General features: G+C 33.2%; 1 protein-coding gene and 1 long non-coding RNA gene across 4 annotated transcripts; one reads left to right on the top strand and one right to left on the bottom strand.

The window, feature by feature from the left end:
- Positions 1–6800: 6800 nt before the first annotated feature.
- Positions 6801–15961, bottom strand: LOC136275748 (uncharacterized). Its single transcript, XR_010714247.1, has 2 exons — positions 14528–15961; positions 6801–6941 (listed from the first exon to the last, which is right to left on the bottom strand). It is a non-coding gene; the product is annotated as an uncharacterized lncRNA (long non-coding RNA).
- On the top strand, positions 7177–10795 carry LOC105335392 (uncharacterized). Of its 3 annotated transcripts, none has more exons than XM_066085663.1 (9): positions 7177–7432; positions 8245–8480; positions 8733–8921; positions 9077–9283; positions 9381–9487; positions 9656–9870; positions 9952–10026; positions 10116–10215; positions 10394–10795. In XM_066085663.1, the coding sequence occupies exons 5-9, from the start codon at positions 9443–9445 to the stop codon at positions 10652–10654; spliced, it is 696 nt and encodes a 231-aa protein (XP_065941735.1). In that variant the 5' UTR covers positions 7177–7432; positions 8245–8480; positions 8733–8921; positions 9077–9283; positions 9381–9442; the 3' UTR covers positions 10655–10795. The 3 variants fall into 3 exon arrangements, with proteins under 3 accessions (XP_065941735.1, XP_065941737.1, XP_065941736.1); XM_066085665.1 differs by having other exon boundaries at positions 9721–9870; XM_066085664.1 differs by lacking the exon at positions 7177–7432 and having other exon boundaries at positions 7480–8480.
- Positions 15962–18528: the final 2567 nt, after the last annotated feature.

Raw genomic sequence — 18528 nt, forward strand, 5'->3', positions numbered from 1 at the left:
ATTATGTTTGTTAAATCTGAGTTAACCTTAGAGTCTGTTTATGCCTTTATAATATCAAGTACACATGCATATATTTGTTTTACTGATCAACTTTGCAACCAACTGGTGTTCCATTTAAAATTCTCTCATGGTGCAAAAATTCCTGATTATGTAACTTGATATTACAGATGTTGACCATGAAGAAGTTGTCCAAATGTCTGATTGTGGTTGGAGACAGTGGAGGAGTTTGGTGGAATTAGGGATGTAAGCAGATACGCATTTAAGAGAGCCCGATGGTCGAGGCCATTTTTAGACTGTATTGATCTTCTAATGAAGAAGAGCTATACATAGAAATATGCTGGTTGGCAGAATAGATAGAGAGAGTGAAGTCATGACGGTTTATCAGGTATTTGATAAATTACTAGTACATAAACTACTGGGTAATTTCGTTTGGTACAGTGTATCACTGTGATTGGTTTAAATTTTCATGGATTTCAAGGGTATACTCTTTCATATCAACAAATTAAAGCCCCCATACAGTAAGGTAAAAGTTAATGTATTATTCCATATATATTTTGACTGAATCCTTAGTCCCAGAGATTATCACTGTGCAATATATTTTTTGTCATTTATTTTATTCTTTTTAATACTCCTAGCATGAGTGTGCGAATTGAAAGTCTTTCATTCATTTAAAACGTTTGTTTATTATATCAGTAAATTCTAAATTATATAATTTTTGAATGCCATGGAAATCGAACCACATGTAGTTGAATAAACCCTGAATTGTCCGAGGCCTAGTCTTTGTGAACCATAAATTGTACATCCTAAGAAATCCTTGTGTTCGAATGTCACAACAGTTTTTAGATATTTCTTTATGTATAAGTATTTAAGTTGATGCTATACCCCATCTTTCAGGTCATTCATCTATGATCGGGACATTTTCTGGAAAAATAGAAAACTTTTCAACAAGATCGAAATCCTGTCGCACATGTACTTTGTCTCTCAATTCCAAATCAACACCTCCTCCACATGATTGCATTATCAACTGGAACGGAAAGTTCAATGAAGGCCATGGAGAGTGACATGATAGAAGAGATGGTCAAGGATGTGAATGATGGGTCTATTTGTATAAAGACAATAGTTGGTGATGAAGATAGCACAATGATTTCAAAACTTCGGACAAACATTGACACAAATATTGGTAAAACATTGGATGCTTATCATGTGAAGGAAATCTTAAGGAGCCATCTATATTGTGAAAAAATAACACACAACTTTTACTTTCAAAGTCATACAGTATCTCAAAAGATGTTTATACTACATCTTTGCCCAAATAAAAAGCAGATGTTGCAAGGATAAGCCAAGGATGTGCTCTTGTCTGCTTCAATATTTATGTTAGATATATAATAAAATTGTTGATAGCGTTCGTTCTGGAGCGGTAATTGTCAGCTTCATTAGTTATGCTAGATTGGTAATACATGTAACAATGTTGAAAGGGCTTTTGATTTGGGTGCATTATTTGTATAAGTTTGTTGATCTATTACATTGTACATATACATGTGAGGAGTTAAATGTCCAGTATAAACTTGATTAGTTTAAAAAAAAATTCATACCATAATATATGGTTGTAATAGTAATGGATGTTGTTCTGCCAAAATAGCTTAAAATTATATTCGGCATTTGTACTGTGCATTTTGTACATGATGTAATGCTGATTTCAATCTTTTTTTTATGTTTCAGAGTTGAAAAAAATAATTATAATACATGTAGCAAATCATAAATTAAATATTTATTTGTTTATACCTACTAGAATTGTTTTGTTCCTACCTGGTATAGTGTTATAAGGTGCAAATGGTTTAAAAATTTGTATTTTAGCAGAGGAATTTCAAGTTAAGCAGAGGAAATTTGAGATTTAAATGAATAATTTTTTACTTTTTTGTTGAATTTTATAAAGTACCAGCATTGTAGTAAAGATATTATTAATTGACTCCATGTTTATTGAACAAAAAGTTGGTATTGATTATTTTATCTATACTAGAATAGTGATCAAGTGAAAATGGCGCGAAATTGTAAAAACAGACCAGAGTAAATTCAGATTGCAATATCTTTTTATCTAAGTCATTGACATATGAGTTTCTCCTTTTCCAGTGAAAGCATAACATTTGTTTATTTCGTTTAAGTTCAAAAATAAAACTTCCAATTATATCAAAACAGATATTTTGACCATTTTGCATTGAAGGTCAACACAAAAAGTAACAAATTTGAACCATGCAGAGGAAATTCGGTCGCACATTGTATGATACTGAGGAGGCTTTCAGAATTTTTTTTTAAATAAATTGTTCTTCTGTCAATGTATTATAAATAGCATATAAGAAAAATGAAATAAAATTACTATAAACGATGTAGCATTGCTTCATTTCTGTTGTAAGTGGTGTATTTTGATGAACGGAAGTATTTCCAACAAGGGTATGTTTGGATACCGTTACCATGGAAACAAACATATTAACCTATCAAAAAATTGTTATATTTTGTTAGAAAAAATGCAATGCTATTTGTTGAACCAATTTTTTAAAAAATTTAATTACTTTGGTGTCAGTCCCATACTCCCTTAATTTCATGGATCAACTAAATAACGAAATCCACGAAAATTGGTATTCAAGGAATATTGATGAAAACACAGTATATAAGATTTTTCGACAAGTTTGTGCATGGGTTATGTAACTGATGATGACAGTTAAGGCCATTTGGCCTCTTGTTTAGTGATACAGGAACTTGCTCTTTTTCGTTCATATTTCTGTATGTGTTTGAAATAACGTTATATCTTGTATTTATAAGAGATTAGCTTCGAAAAACCTCAGTACAGAAGTATCATTTACCTTAGGAAACTACACCTTACGTTTCACAGGGTACAGTGTAAAGTGACCCTTTCAACTGATTAATATAAATTAACTGTTTGCTGACGACGGAAAGCTTAATTTCAGCTTAATTTTAACTTTGTGTAGAAGCCACAGATTTTTCAGCTTCGTCTCCTTTATCCACTTTCTCTTCACTGTGTGAACTGTTTTAGTGTTTTTCCTTTTATGAACATGGGATCTTTTTTACTTTATTGTTGCCCTTCCTCTGCACAGCCATTTTTCTTTATTAAAGAGACAGTACGGCGCAACTTATAAAAAAAAAACCGACTTGAAGAATGTTTCCTATCGGGTTCGGTATTTTTGTACTATTCATGAATGTATATACTTTCAGAAAATTACAAAGTTCTCCATGAAATAAATCTAACTCAATAAAATTAATAATTACGTTTAACCTATACATAATATCGCAACGTGTTACGGGGCTCAGCTTTCTATACTAATACGCATGCGTATTTACTGTAAACAAAACACATGCAGGGCTCGCGAAGATTTTCCTGGACATGTTTGTTGATAAAAATATGTCATTTCTACTTCTCCTAGGTATTAATAGTTCAAAGCTTTTAAAATAGCCACAATTATTATTTTGTAAGCATGTATTTTGCGTGTTTATCATAGGAGTTGCTACAACCTAAATTCATTTTTGTAAATGAGGCCCCTTGAGGGATTATTTGACGTATTTATGTCTGTTCATTTTAAAATGAACCGAAATTGTAAACCATAAATAAATTATCGAGAAAGTGATGATGTGTTTCGTTTAGAGAGACCTTTTAACTCGTATACCATGATGACTGTAGTCGGACGAAGATCTTGTAGTTTTCAGCACCTGTCAATTACTGTCAATCAAAGTCCACGAGGTACAAATAAACGATATAAGATTATTCCAGTTTGAACGACCCTTAAATTTCCAGAAGCCCATAATTACGTTAATTGGGTATGTTAAAGGGATTTTTATGTAATTAAACTATTACAATCAACGTTATTTCTTATTTCCTAGCGATACAGTGGGTTAATATGAAGTTATTCACACCTGTGTTTTCAGCTGTACTGTCTTTTTAAAGGAAGTGGACATGAAAAAATTATCAAGGGCTCAAATTTGTCAGTTTGATGTTTATAATGATTTTGTTAAACCAATTAGACATAGCTTTCCTCAGTAAGAAGATATTCCATTAAAAGTAACTAATTCTTGCAATCCAAGGGAGCCGCCATATTGATAAAAATCGTTACCTCCCTGCTGGGTTATCTCTAAGCATCTAAGAGAGGGCAGCACTGATGGCACATTGGTTAATCAACACTCAAAATGTCATCGTCAGAAAGTGAATTAAACAATGAAATTGAAGTTGAGGGCTATCAATTTGAACCAGAGTTTACAGAGGAAGAAATTGAAGCCCAGAATGATGCCCCTCCACCTGCAGTTAATGTGAATGAGAGAGGAGCATCATTGGATTGGTGTACTTGTGAAAACTGTACAATTCTACCTACATTTAAGGAATGTCTTTGTTGCTATGAATTTGAAAATTATGTGGCGGACTACATTAATGAGCACATTAATTGCATATCCCAGCACCCAGATTTTGATACAGTGTGTCTTAGTTCTGTCATCCTCGAGACAGCTTATATTATCTATCTAAGATATACCGGTAAAAGCCACAGGGGCTTGGTTGTTGGATAGTGAATTTCCTAATTATTTGTTCCTGAAGAAAAAATCGATTAAAATTGGTAATCTTATGTGTATTTCTGTGTATTGCAATAAATAAATTCACTGAAACCCCCCGTTTCAGTCATGTTAAAAAAGTATTCAATGTACATTAAAAAAAGTAAAGGGACGACACTCGCCATCTTGGATATATAGGGGGTCCTCGTTACAAGCTATGTTTTAAACAGGTTCTTCCATTTCTTTAACGATTATTGACGAGATCTAGGTTGGAAAATATTCAAATGACTTATTCCTATCGTCTGACTACATCTGTATGCTGCATAATAAACACATCGTTCCTAAAATGTACTAGATACTTGCCAAACTCACGAAAGCAACGGAACTTTACTTTTGAGTGACGTAAATTCTCTATATAATCACTGAGATGTTCCGAAAATGTATGATAAATCTCGAGAGAGCAAAAATTCCGCAAAAAGATATTCCTCTTGGTTTATCCAATGTTTTCAGATCTCCTCAGTGATTACATGGAGAGTTTGCATCAACTTCCGTTGCTTTCGATAAGTTTGGCGAGTATCTAGTACATTTCGGAACGTTGTGTTTATTATGCAGCGTACAGATGTAGTCAGACGATAAGAATAAGTCAGTTTAACATTTTACAACCTAGATCTCGTCAGAAATCGTTGGAGAAATGAAAGAACTTGTTTAAAACATAGCTTGAAAAGAGGACCCCCTATAAATCCAAGATGGCGAGTGTCGTCCCTTTACTTTTTTAAATATACATTGAATACACTTTTTTAATATGACTGAAACGGGGGTTTCAATGTATTTATTTAATGCAATACACAGAAATACATCTCAGATTTCCAATCTTAATCATTTTTTTCTTCGGGAACAAATAATTAAGAACTTCACTATCCAACAACCAAGCCCCTGTGGTAAAAGCCAGAGCGGAAGAGCCCCAGAGCACTTAGATAACAAGTAAGACTCCCAAAGAATGATTTCAGATACAATCAATATTTATTTGAAATATTTAAACATCTCATTTGTGTATAATCACTTGCACATACATCTGATACAATCTAATTCTGTTACAGACAATCAAGATTAATAGCCTACAGACAGTTTATAAATTGGGTGATACGAGGTCAGCCTCTTTGGAAAAAGTTCAGAGTTGTTATTCCATCATGTGTAGTGACAAAAATAAGGAATTCATTTCCCGATGAGCATGAAAATTATGAAGGATTTCATGAAGCCTCGGACACTGATTCAGATTCTGAATAAGTACATATATTTATCAGTGTAAAAAGACTGTAATTAAGAATACAGATATTTACCTAATGTATACCTATATACTTGCATGCATGTATTCATTGTAAAAATGACATGACAGTATCAAATACCATTTGATAAAAAAAAAACCACCCAGTTACCTTGATATCTATATATCAAACACTTGAATAAGGTGGATGAAATTTAATTAATTTTAAATCTTGAAATATGGGCTTCAACGAAGCTGGAATTTTAGCAATATTCTGTGGTAGTGTTTTCTTTTTTGTCTGATGCATTGTTGTTAAGTTTGATTTTAATTCTGTTTGCTCCAGAACCATATCCATCAAGTCTAACCTGAATCCATAATCTTTTTCTTCATAGAGTCTCTTGGCAGTCCATCTCCCAGTAACTTTTGAGAAAACTCTGTAAAATTTTGGTTGACCCTCATCATCAGTTTTTTTATTTCTCCAAATATTGAAGTTATGGTCAATAGCTGACAATTGTGTACGGGCTACCATTTGCTCATATTTGAATTCTTGACGCTTTGGAATATACTTCAGCATTATTGAATGATATACCTCAAGTTCACCAGTATGACAAAACAGATTCAAGTGGCGAATATCTTTCAGAAGTCTTTTGTGAAAAATAACAGTCAATAGGGCTTTGTGGGCCTTGCTACCTTTCAGCAGCCATTTTTTCTTTCTCGTTTCCTCTGTTGAGAGTTGTGGGTGACCACATTTTGTATAATTGTTACCAGGAAATTCGTGCACATTACAAATATGATGTTCTAAAGACCTCCACATTTCAACAAGCAAATCAGGATCACCTCTACATCGACATGCACAATACCAAATATGATTGTTTACACTCTTTATCCAAGGAGCTAAATCTTCACATCCTTTCTTTTTTGATGCTACCAGTGTTGCGGGCTGGCCGACAGGCTTCAAAACACCTCCAGAATTTATAAAATAAAACACCAAAAGTAACGTTTTCACAATTTATATTACACGCAATTTGAAACAAATTCATGGGCTGATAGTCGTCGTCAGGACACTGGTACACTGAACTTCACAGGTCACTCCATTCCTGTACACAAACACTACTCAGTATTCGATATTCGGGACCTGCGTACACAGAACATACACATTAAGTTACACATACACATAAAGTTCCATACAAGTAATGACTCACATGACCCACCGTACATAACAGTGAGACAACGTGGTACACGTGGCAGCGCTGCATTACATTTACTTGCATTTCACGATACATAATGATAAACCAAATTACTTTACACGTAACTTAAAATACTGTAACGACAGTTACTTGCCAATTACACTGTTAGAGTCACTAAACAGGTTGGGCACAATACCCCAAAATGGTAATAGTCTCGATAAAACGGGATTATCCCTCTTTACAGCAATAAAAACATTACTCAACACAAGGATATTGATGTTGTTTTTTTTATAAAACGTAAAACCCGTGCAATACAGAAAAAGCGGATGGAAAACACAATGTGGCGCGAATTTACTCTATAAAAGTAACCCAGCTGGGCAGATTTTACATTCCTTCACAGCTGCATTTGAGGGTAGGACGTTATTCACCATCGCAAATCGTAAGTTAAAATGCATGTGATAATTTTTTTTCCCTTCTAAGTCTTAATTAATTTATTTAAGAAGTAGTATTTACCGAGAATTTCTTCATTGACTTCAGACTTTTGCAACCATTAACAGGAAGTAGAGATCACGTGCCTTTATCAGCCAATGATTAATATTTTAATATCTGATCTTGGAAAAGGCGTATAAAGTATGGAACGCTGTACTTGCAATAATTTTCAAAGGACAGATAATTATATGAGAAAGCGTTATTTTTTTGTTTCGTTTTTAAACAAATTATTTATTGAAAATTTCACTTTAATGTTAAATATACTGAAAAAAAATTGCATAAAATTTTAGAGATTATGAGGAAATATCAAATTTTGAACACGATAGCTTTACATACATGTATTTCATATAATTTTATGATTTAAAAAAACAACAATTTACAATGAAAATGTAACAAATGCATAACAACCCATGCATCTATATATCTGTTTGAATAATGTGTCCTTAACGTATTGGAAAATTCTATTATTAATAATTCAAGATCGTAACCTATACCCCCCCTTTTTTTTCTTGTTTGGTAGATTTTTTGGAAAAGAGAAATAAGACACTATGTCAGCCTATATCGTTCTGTAATTTGTAATCTGTAATATCGTTCTGTACTAGTTGCTTGTCAATCATATTGTATATTTGTTACATATTTAATGATTAATTTATTAAATAATTAAAAATATACTAGTAAACTGTTATGATAACACAACCGTTTATTCACTACATGTACATATATTTGTGAATGTTACTACTTCTAAATATATTTCCCTCAAAGAATGCCACCAAAAAGGAAACTATCCTGTAGCTGTAGAAAACACAGTGAATACTGTGGGGGCAATGAACAAAGCAGCTATCCTGTTCGCAGAACTGACGGATACAAAATAAAAAAAGAAGTTATAGGAGCTCTTATTTCGAATGGAGCTCTTTCAGATAGAGCCATGTACCTCTGCGAGGGATGTGCGCAGTACGCCGAGAAAAACATGATGACAAATAAAAAAAGAAAGCTGACTGGTACGAAACATGTTATTGCGTTTACCTATAAATTTTAGTTTAGTTTAGTTTAAACTAAACTAAACCTATAAATTTTAAAACTATGTAATACACCTATTTAATTCATCAATCCTAAAGAAGAAAATATAGAATTATAAAGTGTCTATTAAAATTAATGATTATAATAATATTATATATATATATATATATATATATATATATATATATATATATATATATATATATATATATATATATATATATTCTCAACAGAATTACCAACAGATATTAATTGTAAGGCAGTAATGGATGGTATTATGAGGGACAAATTCACTGTCTAGGAGCTGTCTTCCATAGCCAAGTGTCTGGGTTCGAAGATTTCGAATTCTCTGAGCAGAGACGTTTATGAAAATAAAAAGGTTTATGGTAGTGACACATTTCTAGAGGAATTTAAACTAACCGGTATATAAAATTCTCATATCACAATACAATTGAACAATATCTCTCTCATCATCTTTGTATTATAAAATTTCAATTAAAAATAATAGTAATCACATTTTTTTCCCATTTGAACCCCACTTTTAAACTATAGCGTGTGCATTTTTTCTTTAATATAGAATGGTTGAAGAACAAAAACCCAGTTCTGGTTTCTTTTTTGGAAGGCATTGGAGGTCACTGTGATCAACAATTGGAGATTGCAAAAGCTGTTGATGCATGTTACTATCTCGCAAATAAACAATATGTGGCACCGCTTTCTTTTTTCCAGAACGTGTTGACATATTTCTTAACAGGCAGCAAGACTGCAGTGAAAATAAACTCAGCCGGTAAATTATTTTACTAGTTGCCCTTATTTATAATATCAAGAAACTAATTAATGTAGGTTTTATCCATTTTTAACTTTACGCATTTTCACATTTTTAGGAAATCCATCAGGATCATATTCCACAATAACAAATTTTCTGACAAATACAGAAGCACTTCAAATGCCAAATAAAGGGGATACATTTATATTCATTGATAATAATCAGGTTAGACAATTTGTGCAATTGTTCTCTGGTAACAAACATTACTTTGGTAAACAAAAGTCGTAAAATGATATTCTCTCTCTCTTTCTCTATCTATCTATCTATCTATCTATCTATCTATCTATCTATCTATCTATCTATCTATCTATCTATCTATCTATCTATCTATAGGTAATCGAAAGAAAATGGCACGTGGAAGCAGATTACAAGTCTAAATCTAGCGTCATCACCACAAGGGTCAACATCGTACCTGATATGCAATCTGATTTCCAAAGAGAAGATAATTTTTCTCCAGCTGTATGGTGGAGTCCTCAAGTGTCGACTAAGGAAGTGAACTCCATCATCACTGACATTAGAATGAAACATGACGAGTTTAATCGATACAGGTAATTTGAGTTTTACTCGTACTGATAATTAATTAAAATGATTTACAATATTTTTACGCATGTTTCTTTTTTTTTTTAAAGGGACACCTTTATTAATGATATCTTGAAGAAGATAATGGATGGTGTTGCTTTCGAACCGAATTCCGGAAGCGAGAGGTAAACGAATAATGAGATATTTATTGATATAAACTATGAAATACATTATATTAGATATGAGAATGCTAATAAATATTTTTCTATGACAGATACACGTTTATTGAAAGTGGGCACTCTGGGGAAAGACCTTTGTGTTCCATGGGTGAACCAATAATCGAGAACCCCTGCTCCTACGAATCCGTTGAAAAAGTAAATTGTGTGTGTGTGTGTGTGTGTGTGTGAGAGAGAGAGAGAGAGAGAGAGAGAGAGAGAGAGAGAGAGAGAGAGAGAGAGAGAGAGAGAGAGAGAGAGAGAGAGAGAGAGAGAGATTTTAACAGTCTAGACATATCCAAGGTTTGATAAAATTGTTATTATTTGAAATGTTTAGGTTTTCGACGACATTTTGAGCACAGTCTCTCAGTCCAAAAGAAGTTGGGCCATTGTAGGATGCGACGCCCTGCCATACACGATTGGGCACCGTGTACTGGAAAACGTCCATAGCTGCCCAAGTTGCCACCACGAATTTTTAACCAAAGCGGAACTCGTAGACCATGCTAACACGAATAAACACGACTGTGACCCTAAACTGTGTCGCAAATACAAACATATTATGCTTGTACCAGGTAATGATTTGTATTGTTATTTTTGAACATTTATGTATTTTTTTCCAAACTTTTATGATTTTCGAATAAATGCATGTTTCTGTATACCACAGGACTGGGACACTATGAAATAAACATGGTAAAAGCTTTGTTTAAACTCCTGTGGGATGTTGGACTAAGCAGGTAAATTATTTATATGTACATTGTACATAATACATGTATTAGAAACAGAGAAATTGGGGGGGGGGGGGGGGGTGGGGGGGGGTGGTTAACACCAAAATATACAAAACTGTATACACTTTTTACAGTCTTGCCAAAATGCTTGGGTTTTGTTCTCCAAAAGCCCAGCTGTCCTGCCAAAATGCAACAGGTAATTTCAATTTTAAGATTTTTTAAAACAGAAATAAGTAATTTACTACTATTTTTTTAATTGAAGTTTTTTATAATTATATTAATTTTTTTATATATTTAGATCATCACAAAAGCTGGCAGATAATACAGATTTTCTTGTTCAGCTTTTCGTTTGAACTTTTGCAGCAATATGTCGATTATGCCCGTATCCAGCAGGAGTTTCCAACAGCCGATGGGTATTTCCAATGGATACCTCATCGGCCTGAAATGCACAGATTTTTATCAGATGCTGTGTTTGGTTACTGTTTGGCACTGCACGTCTTTAGAGCAGGTATTAGGAGGAACAACTCCGATGCAATTAACGTTGCCAAAGCACGTTTTGCACCACTGTTCTTTGGACTGAGCATGCCATTCTATATGGAAACGTTCTTTAGAGATTCAGTATTGCGAACTAAATGTCCGCCAGAATTGCTGAATTTTCTGAAGAAGCACGAATCCTATAGTGTTTCAGGAAACGATTGCAAAGGAGAGGGTGGAGATTTTGTGCTTGAAAGTTTCAATCGAAACGTCAAGCGGCTGTTTCCATCGGGCCTACCAAATGAGCAAGGCTGGATCAGGGCATGCAGGAATGTGGAGAGACTGGCAAAAGTAATAAAAAAGAAATACCTTAATTTTACTTTAATTGTATTGTACCTCGTGTTTAGACGTTGCACTCAAAAGTGGCATGATGTAAATTATGAATTAACTAGTTAGGAATAAAATTTAAGCTTAAAAAATATATAATGTAATTATACAATCAGCAGAACTTCTAAGTGTTCACCCTGATAAATAGAATAATATGAAAATTACGAAATAAAATGATGTGTCATTTTCACAATTTCGTAACTTTTTTAAATTTAAGTGGAAATCAGTCACCCCCGACTATAAGACAAATAAATGTGCTTATTTCATATCGTTAATACTTTATTCTGGGTGAGCACTTATATAAGTTTTCTTAAGTGTTTGCAAAAAAAAATATTCAAAAATATTTTTTAAAAAACTTAACCTAGTACATTAAAAGTTTACAACAAGACAATGTAACCAAAATTTAATTTATTTCATGGCCTCGGACCGATGTGCCGGACAAAACCACTGTAGTCTGGAGAGGGCAGCCTGGGTTTTCACCCTAAAACCCAAACAATGACAGTGACACCAGTATTCACAGTCTCTTTTCTTGGTACCCCCATCACACCCGATCCATCTTACTCGTGTTGCAAGTTCACCTTCCCCGCATACACGACACATCTTCGAGTTCGTTATCATGTGTTGTTCTTCAGTCTGAGTGGCCACATGAGTTGTTGCCTTTGATTGGCCCTCAGATACAACAAAATCATCCTAAATAAATAAGACGTGTTCAAGTTTTGAAAAATCCTTTAAAAGATTAATGATATAATTAAAATCCAAATAAACACGGGGGGTGGGAAGTTAATTTTAAAGTTGAAAAAAAAAGAAAATACTAGTACCTCTCCATATACACATACTTCGTCCCTGATGGACCCGTGATGGCCATCTTTACAATGGCCCCCGTAGTCATTTCTAGGTCTCTTGCCTAATATAAATATTTTCATAATGTTTATACATTTTATAGGTGAACGAATATATGGTAAATATACTGGGCATATCTGACTCTACAGACCCAGAGTATTCCTATATGTACGGAATTAAGAATGAAATTCTACAGTTTAGGTATGTTTCATTTATTTTTTTGATTTTTTTTTTTGGGGGGGGGGGTGCAATAATGTTATATAACTTTATTATTATTTCTTTATTTCTCAATATCGTTATTTTTATGTTTCAACTTCTGTTTTAAGATCCATCATCAAAGAGAGTAAAATGGTGGATTCTGATTCCACAGAGGGGCTGTGTGGAGAGAAGCTTGCTGCCGAATTTTGCAACTTCCATGAAGTGTGCATGAAAAATTTTAAAGACTATGCAGAGGAAGTTTCCAAAACACACTCCCTCCAAAAGAGACTGAAGCCTAAGCCAATTATCATTTCCAAGAAACAACAAATTATTTCAGAAAATTACTTATCTTTTACAAAAGAAGAATTAAAAACAAAAATTGAGGAACATTCAATGGGGGATACAAAGAAAAAAGAATGGCAGAAGATTAAGAAGGGAAAAAAGAGGGTATCATAAACTTTCTTAAGGATTTACAGAAGGAATGACTGTGTGTAGTCAAAACTGATTTTTTTTATCTTATGTATACATGTACAATGAAAAATGACATTAATTAACTGTCATCCACCTCAAAAATCCATAGAACAAAATACCAATTCAAAGCAGAGCAAACATGGAGCCCTAGAATGATAGAGATTGGATCGGGTGCCTAGTATGGGTTACTTTAAAAATTACTATGACGAATGCTTTATGGAACTTTACCTTAGTGAACATTGTCTCCTTTCTTGCGCTAAACGTTTTGGTAATATTCACGGTCTTTTCCTTTCTTGTTGGTTGACGTTTTCTTTTTTTGTTGTCGATGGCAAAAAAACTGGTTTTACCAGATTTTGTTATTTTTTTCTATAAAAAATGTGTTGGACTTAATTATGAAGCATATTACCTATTTCTAAAAAATATATAACAACATTGATTTCAGTATGTGTGTGATTTGGTTTTAATATTTTTTTTAATTTATAATATTCTTTCATAGAAAAGTAATATGCAAATTTCAAACATTAATGTTGAAAAATACATTACCATGGGTTTATAATGTTTATAAATAATACATGTCGTAATTAACACATCTTATTACAAATTAGAAAAATACGAATAATTTGATGTAAGACTTATCAAAAACTAAAAGCATTAAATTATAACACTTTAAAGCTTCCATAGAAAATGTGCAATCTTGCATGATCTTTTGCGCATTGTGATTGGTCGAGACACAATCTTAAATGAAGGTACATTGAATATGGCTGCCAAAGGACTGACTTTTCTAGTATGATAGTTGGATTTGAAGTTTATTAGTGAGTACTACCATTTTTATGTTGATTTTACCTCGAAAATGTGCACCAAATGTGCCCCCATGGTATTTCAATGCTGTATTTTATGAAAATGCAGCTGTAAATTTAAGTTTTTTTGCCATGCAGGTACAATGTTTGCATAAAATAATTACCACATGTGTTGACATCTTCCCGCCTATTCTTCGTTACAAGGAAAACACGTATACAAACGGAAGAAGTGTAAAAATTCCGCGTTTATGGGATATATTTTATTACTGTAAAGAGGGATAATCCCGTTTTATCGAGACTATTACCATTTTGGGGTATTGTGCCCAACCTGCTAAACACGACATACACATTACTACTAAAATTACGGCAGCCCTATGAATATACTCTACTCACGACAATATATAACTGAAGAAATACTAGTAATGAACTATATGACGAACATAACAAATTAATAACTTACGAAAGGGACATTCAAACAATACAAATTACAAATAAAACACATTGAAACAACAAAGTTATCCCAGGACCATTTAATAAACAAATAGAAAGAGAATTGAATAAGTAAAATGGTTTACTCACCTCAGAAGCCGTGTCTGTATTACAAAATTAGAGAATTGAACTAACGAAACTGATAATATCAGGAAGAACGTGCAGGTGATTTTACCCGGTCCAAAGAGAGCCAAAAACCCAAACTCAGGTGGATATATACAGGTATCGAGGGGTACCAGAAAGGGTTATAGAATAAGAGGTCCAGTACAGGATAACTAAAAATAGAAGACAAATTAAAACAGCATCGTAAATGTAACAACCAGAAGCTTTTTACATATACGTTTTGCTAAATGCCAAACATCAAACTGATGCTTCATACCAGGGTGTTCATTTCTAAGAAAACTCCGTATTTGTACATGTCTGTCAGTTGCTAAAGCTTTTATAGATATATTGGATTCTTTTAATTTTGACAAGCATCTTTTAAATCCTTCTAACTCCATTGTAGAAGATGACCCCGTTTCACTTACTTGAACAACATTAAAATCTAAAATTGCAGAAGTCATGGCCTCCATGACTGTATATGTACAGTATTTAGCATTGAAACCTGGAGAATCACATCTACCATCTCCACAAATACTAGTGGTTTTCTTTTCATTTTTTTAAGAATATCATTTTGTTGTTCTCTGTAGTACATATCTATGACAGGTAACACTTATGTTCTGCTGTTATTGATAAAAGTTGTTCTAGATATTATTTGTAAATTCATGCACTTAGCAAAGTTTGAAATGCCTGAGAAAGTTAATCCACTAAAATATGTGGATAATCTGCTGATAACATAATGTTACCAATGGGTTGTTTCCCTACAAAGGGTTGTGATTTCCAAGTAAATTTATGGTTGTTCATGCAATTAAACTCCACAGACAATCCTGTCCCATGGACATAATGGTTTGTAGCATTGGCATCAAACGGTTGTGTGCAAACTTGGCACATTAACATACAGAAAAGAGATTTGATACATGACCAAAAGACAATAAATTTTGAATCCTCAGTAGGATTAACATCTTGCTCTTCATCACTTGATAAATTTGATAACTCATTTGTTGACTCATCTGATGGAATGAAAGAGAAATCTGGGTCAGCTTTGGTAGTAATTGATTTGACAGGCGATATTTCATCCGATTCAAATGTGTGCGAGAAGCACTGTGCAGATTTCATAGGTGTAGAGGAGAAAAAATAGTGTCAGTTTCTGATGTTGAAGGAATATCCTGGAATATTTTTGAATTCCGTGATCAGATGTTGCTAGACCAGGGTTTTCTCTTGATCTACAGTTGACACAGAATTCTGTTGATTTTTCAGTTCTTGTGTCACATTGTGTTCCCATATCTTTCATAGTTCTTTCATCCATGTATTCAAACTGAATTCCAACATCAACAGTGTTCTTTGAATTCTACAAAACAGTATGATTTTAAATGTAAAATGCCTTTGCTTTTACTTTACAAAATAGATATATACATTAAACTTTTAAATTTCTTACCTTTGGTTTTTTTTATTTTCCCACAGGAATTGTTTCTCTTTTCAATTCCTTTTCTGCCCCGATCTCCCAGTATCATAAGAACAGCCTGGCTCATCTATATTGTCATCATCTTCAGCATTGACAAGAATATTTTCAAGTAGCTGTGAATTCAAGAATGATACAAATTAAGGCTTTTATTTAATGCACAGATTCATTGTTCATGAATTTGACTGTATCCACGTTAGTTATTAAAATTACCCTGTACTCACTTCCACTTTTTCCTTCTCTTTTATTCTTTTTTGACTTGTTTCCCTTTTCTTTGGAGTTTTGCTGGCAAGGAAAATAGTAGGAACTGCCCCCTTTTTCAGTTTTTTTCTTGGTTTGAAATTCATCAGGCGTGCCTTTATTAAAAAAATATGTTATTTATTGAAGATTGTTTATCAAAATATTTATATTTTGTCTGTATTTGAAAATCATTCGTATATCAAATTCATATTTAACTTAAATTGAAAACATTAAAGCAAATTCCTACCTCAAGATCATCTTCAAAGCAATCCTCTTCAAAGTGTTTTTACCATACAATTTTATGATATGCAAACACAAAAGTCTTTATGTTTAATTTCTCATTCCCCAAATTATGAATCCATCTTCTGCACAATTCATAGTCACGCTTAGGGTCAGGAATAGAAAATGTATTAAATCCTAATCCCCTTCTGAAAGTGCAAAATTTTGCTTGACATTCAGGCATGTTTTCCCGTATTGCGATCAGTTTGTAATACTGACCCAGTCAGCAGCAGCAATATGTCTCATCTACGTCAGAGCACAGATGCATGCTGGGAAATAATTGATGGCCTCCATAAACCTTTCACTGAGAGTGTTTAATTGATAAAATCTCTCAAAATAAATAAATTAAGTAGCTACAACTTTCAAGTTGTACAGGACTTTTCAAGTTAATTGTAAAAGAGTTATTTTTTTTCATGTTCACTTCCTTTAAAGGCCGGGGCCCAGGTATAAAAAGCAGCCAATCGAAAAATGTTGGGGAAATTCAATTTTCTATGCAGCTTTCAGATTTGAGAAGCAAATTTGAAAAAATAGGCTTTTCCTGTATATAATAAATTTTCATTTTTGGCTTGGAAGTAGTTACCTTGTTTAAGAATAAAGTCTCAATCTTATAATGGTTGAAAAAAAATTATCAAATGTGTATTTGATCAATAAAGTTCTGAAGCTGTCCAGAATTTTGAATTTCTCCTCAGTGATTGACATTGTGGGCGGAAATAACCAATGTTTTGTTTACACAGGAAGTGGCTGTGGCCATGTGCTCAGAGGAGCTTATAAACACTGTTTTCATGTCTTTTTTCTTAGCTTTTATTGCTAAATGAATAAATTAAACCCTTGTTTTGTATCACAACTTAGGGTGAAGAATGGTTTTCTTTTTTATCTCTGATTATGATATCACCCTGATATTATTTAATGTTTATATTTTTGTTCAATTAAATCAGCATACCTTGATGTTTGAATTATAAATCCATAACTACAACTCCAGTTGCAAATAAGCATTTTAATTGATGAGAATGATAAATAAAACACTTAAAAAATATTATAACGGAAATGAGTGTAAGATTATTCCCACATGTGACCCATGTAAGGTTGGTCTTTCAGATTTGGAAGCCAATGTCTCACTAAATCAACTACACATTTAGGCATAATATCTCTCCTATGGTATGCATGGTTTCGTCTACGGGGGTCATGCTGCAGAAATCTTCTTTTTCGCTCCTTATATCTTGGATCTGCCCAAACATTTCTATGAAAAAGCATTGTCCAGAATCGTTTATATTTATCCTTTCTTCGATGGGTATTACTTCTGTTTGGCGTTTCTGGTTCCTCAATCCACCACATTTGTCTGTTTGTCTCAGAGGTTATACAAGGGCGACTCAGACAATACTGGCACTCCTCTGCTTCCTGATTTTGATAAATGATGAATTCCTCAGTTTCCTGATCATTATTCGACAGATTACTCTGGTCAGTGCTCTCTTCTATTGGTACCTCTTAGAAATCCCAATCATTATGATTAAAAAGATGACGAATTGTTTCTCTTTGAGTTTCAGTGACTTGAATTGCTAAAATAGATCTCTCCTCAGTTCCCTCCATTTTTACTCCGGCCTGATGCTAGAAATTTAGACCATTTTCGGGGGTTCATAAGGGGTATGATATTTATTTTTATGACATATTTTACTAGTAATATACAAAACTTACATGCAAATAAATAAACTACTTCTGTATCTACAATATCTATTTAAAATATTTTTATATATAATCAACCCCTGTCTTCTATCAAGTTTTAAAACAAAGATTGGTTTATTCTTCATCTCCCCCAGAACCCCCCCCCCCTTCCCCTATAACTGCTCTAAGCTTGATTATGTCACCTACAGATGAAAGATCAGGAATTTGGCGGGGAAATGCTAAATGGTGAGAGGATTAGGTGTCAGATTGAGCCATTTTCATTAAAGGGGTGTATTAAAACAAAAATGTGTGCAATTAATTTTGACATGTGAAAATTAAAACTACAAAACAAACTGGT

This window comes from Magallana gigas, chromosome 5 (assembly GCF_963853765.1).
Source record: "Magallana gigas chromosome 5, xbMagGiga1.1, whole genome shotgun sequence".
NCBI lineage: Eukaryota > Metazoa > Mollusca > Bivalvia > Ostreida > Ostreidae > Magallana > Magallana gigas.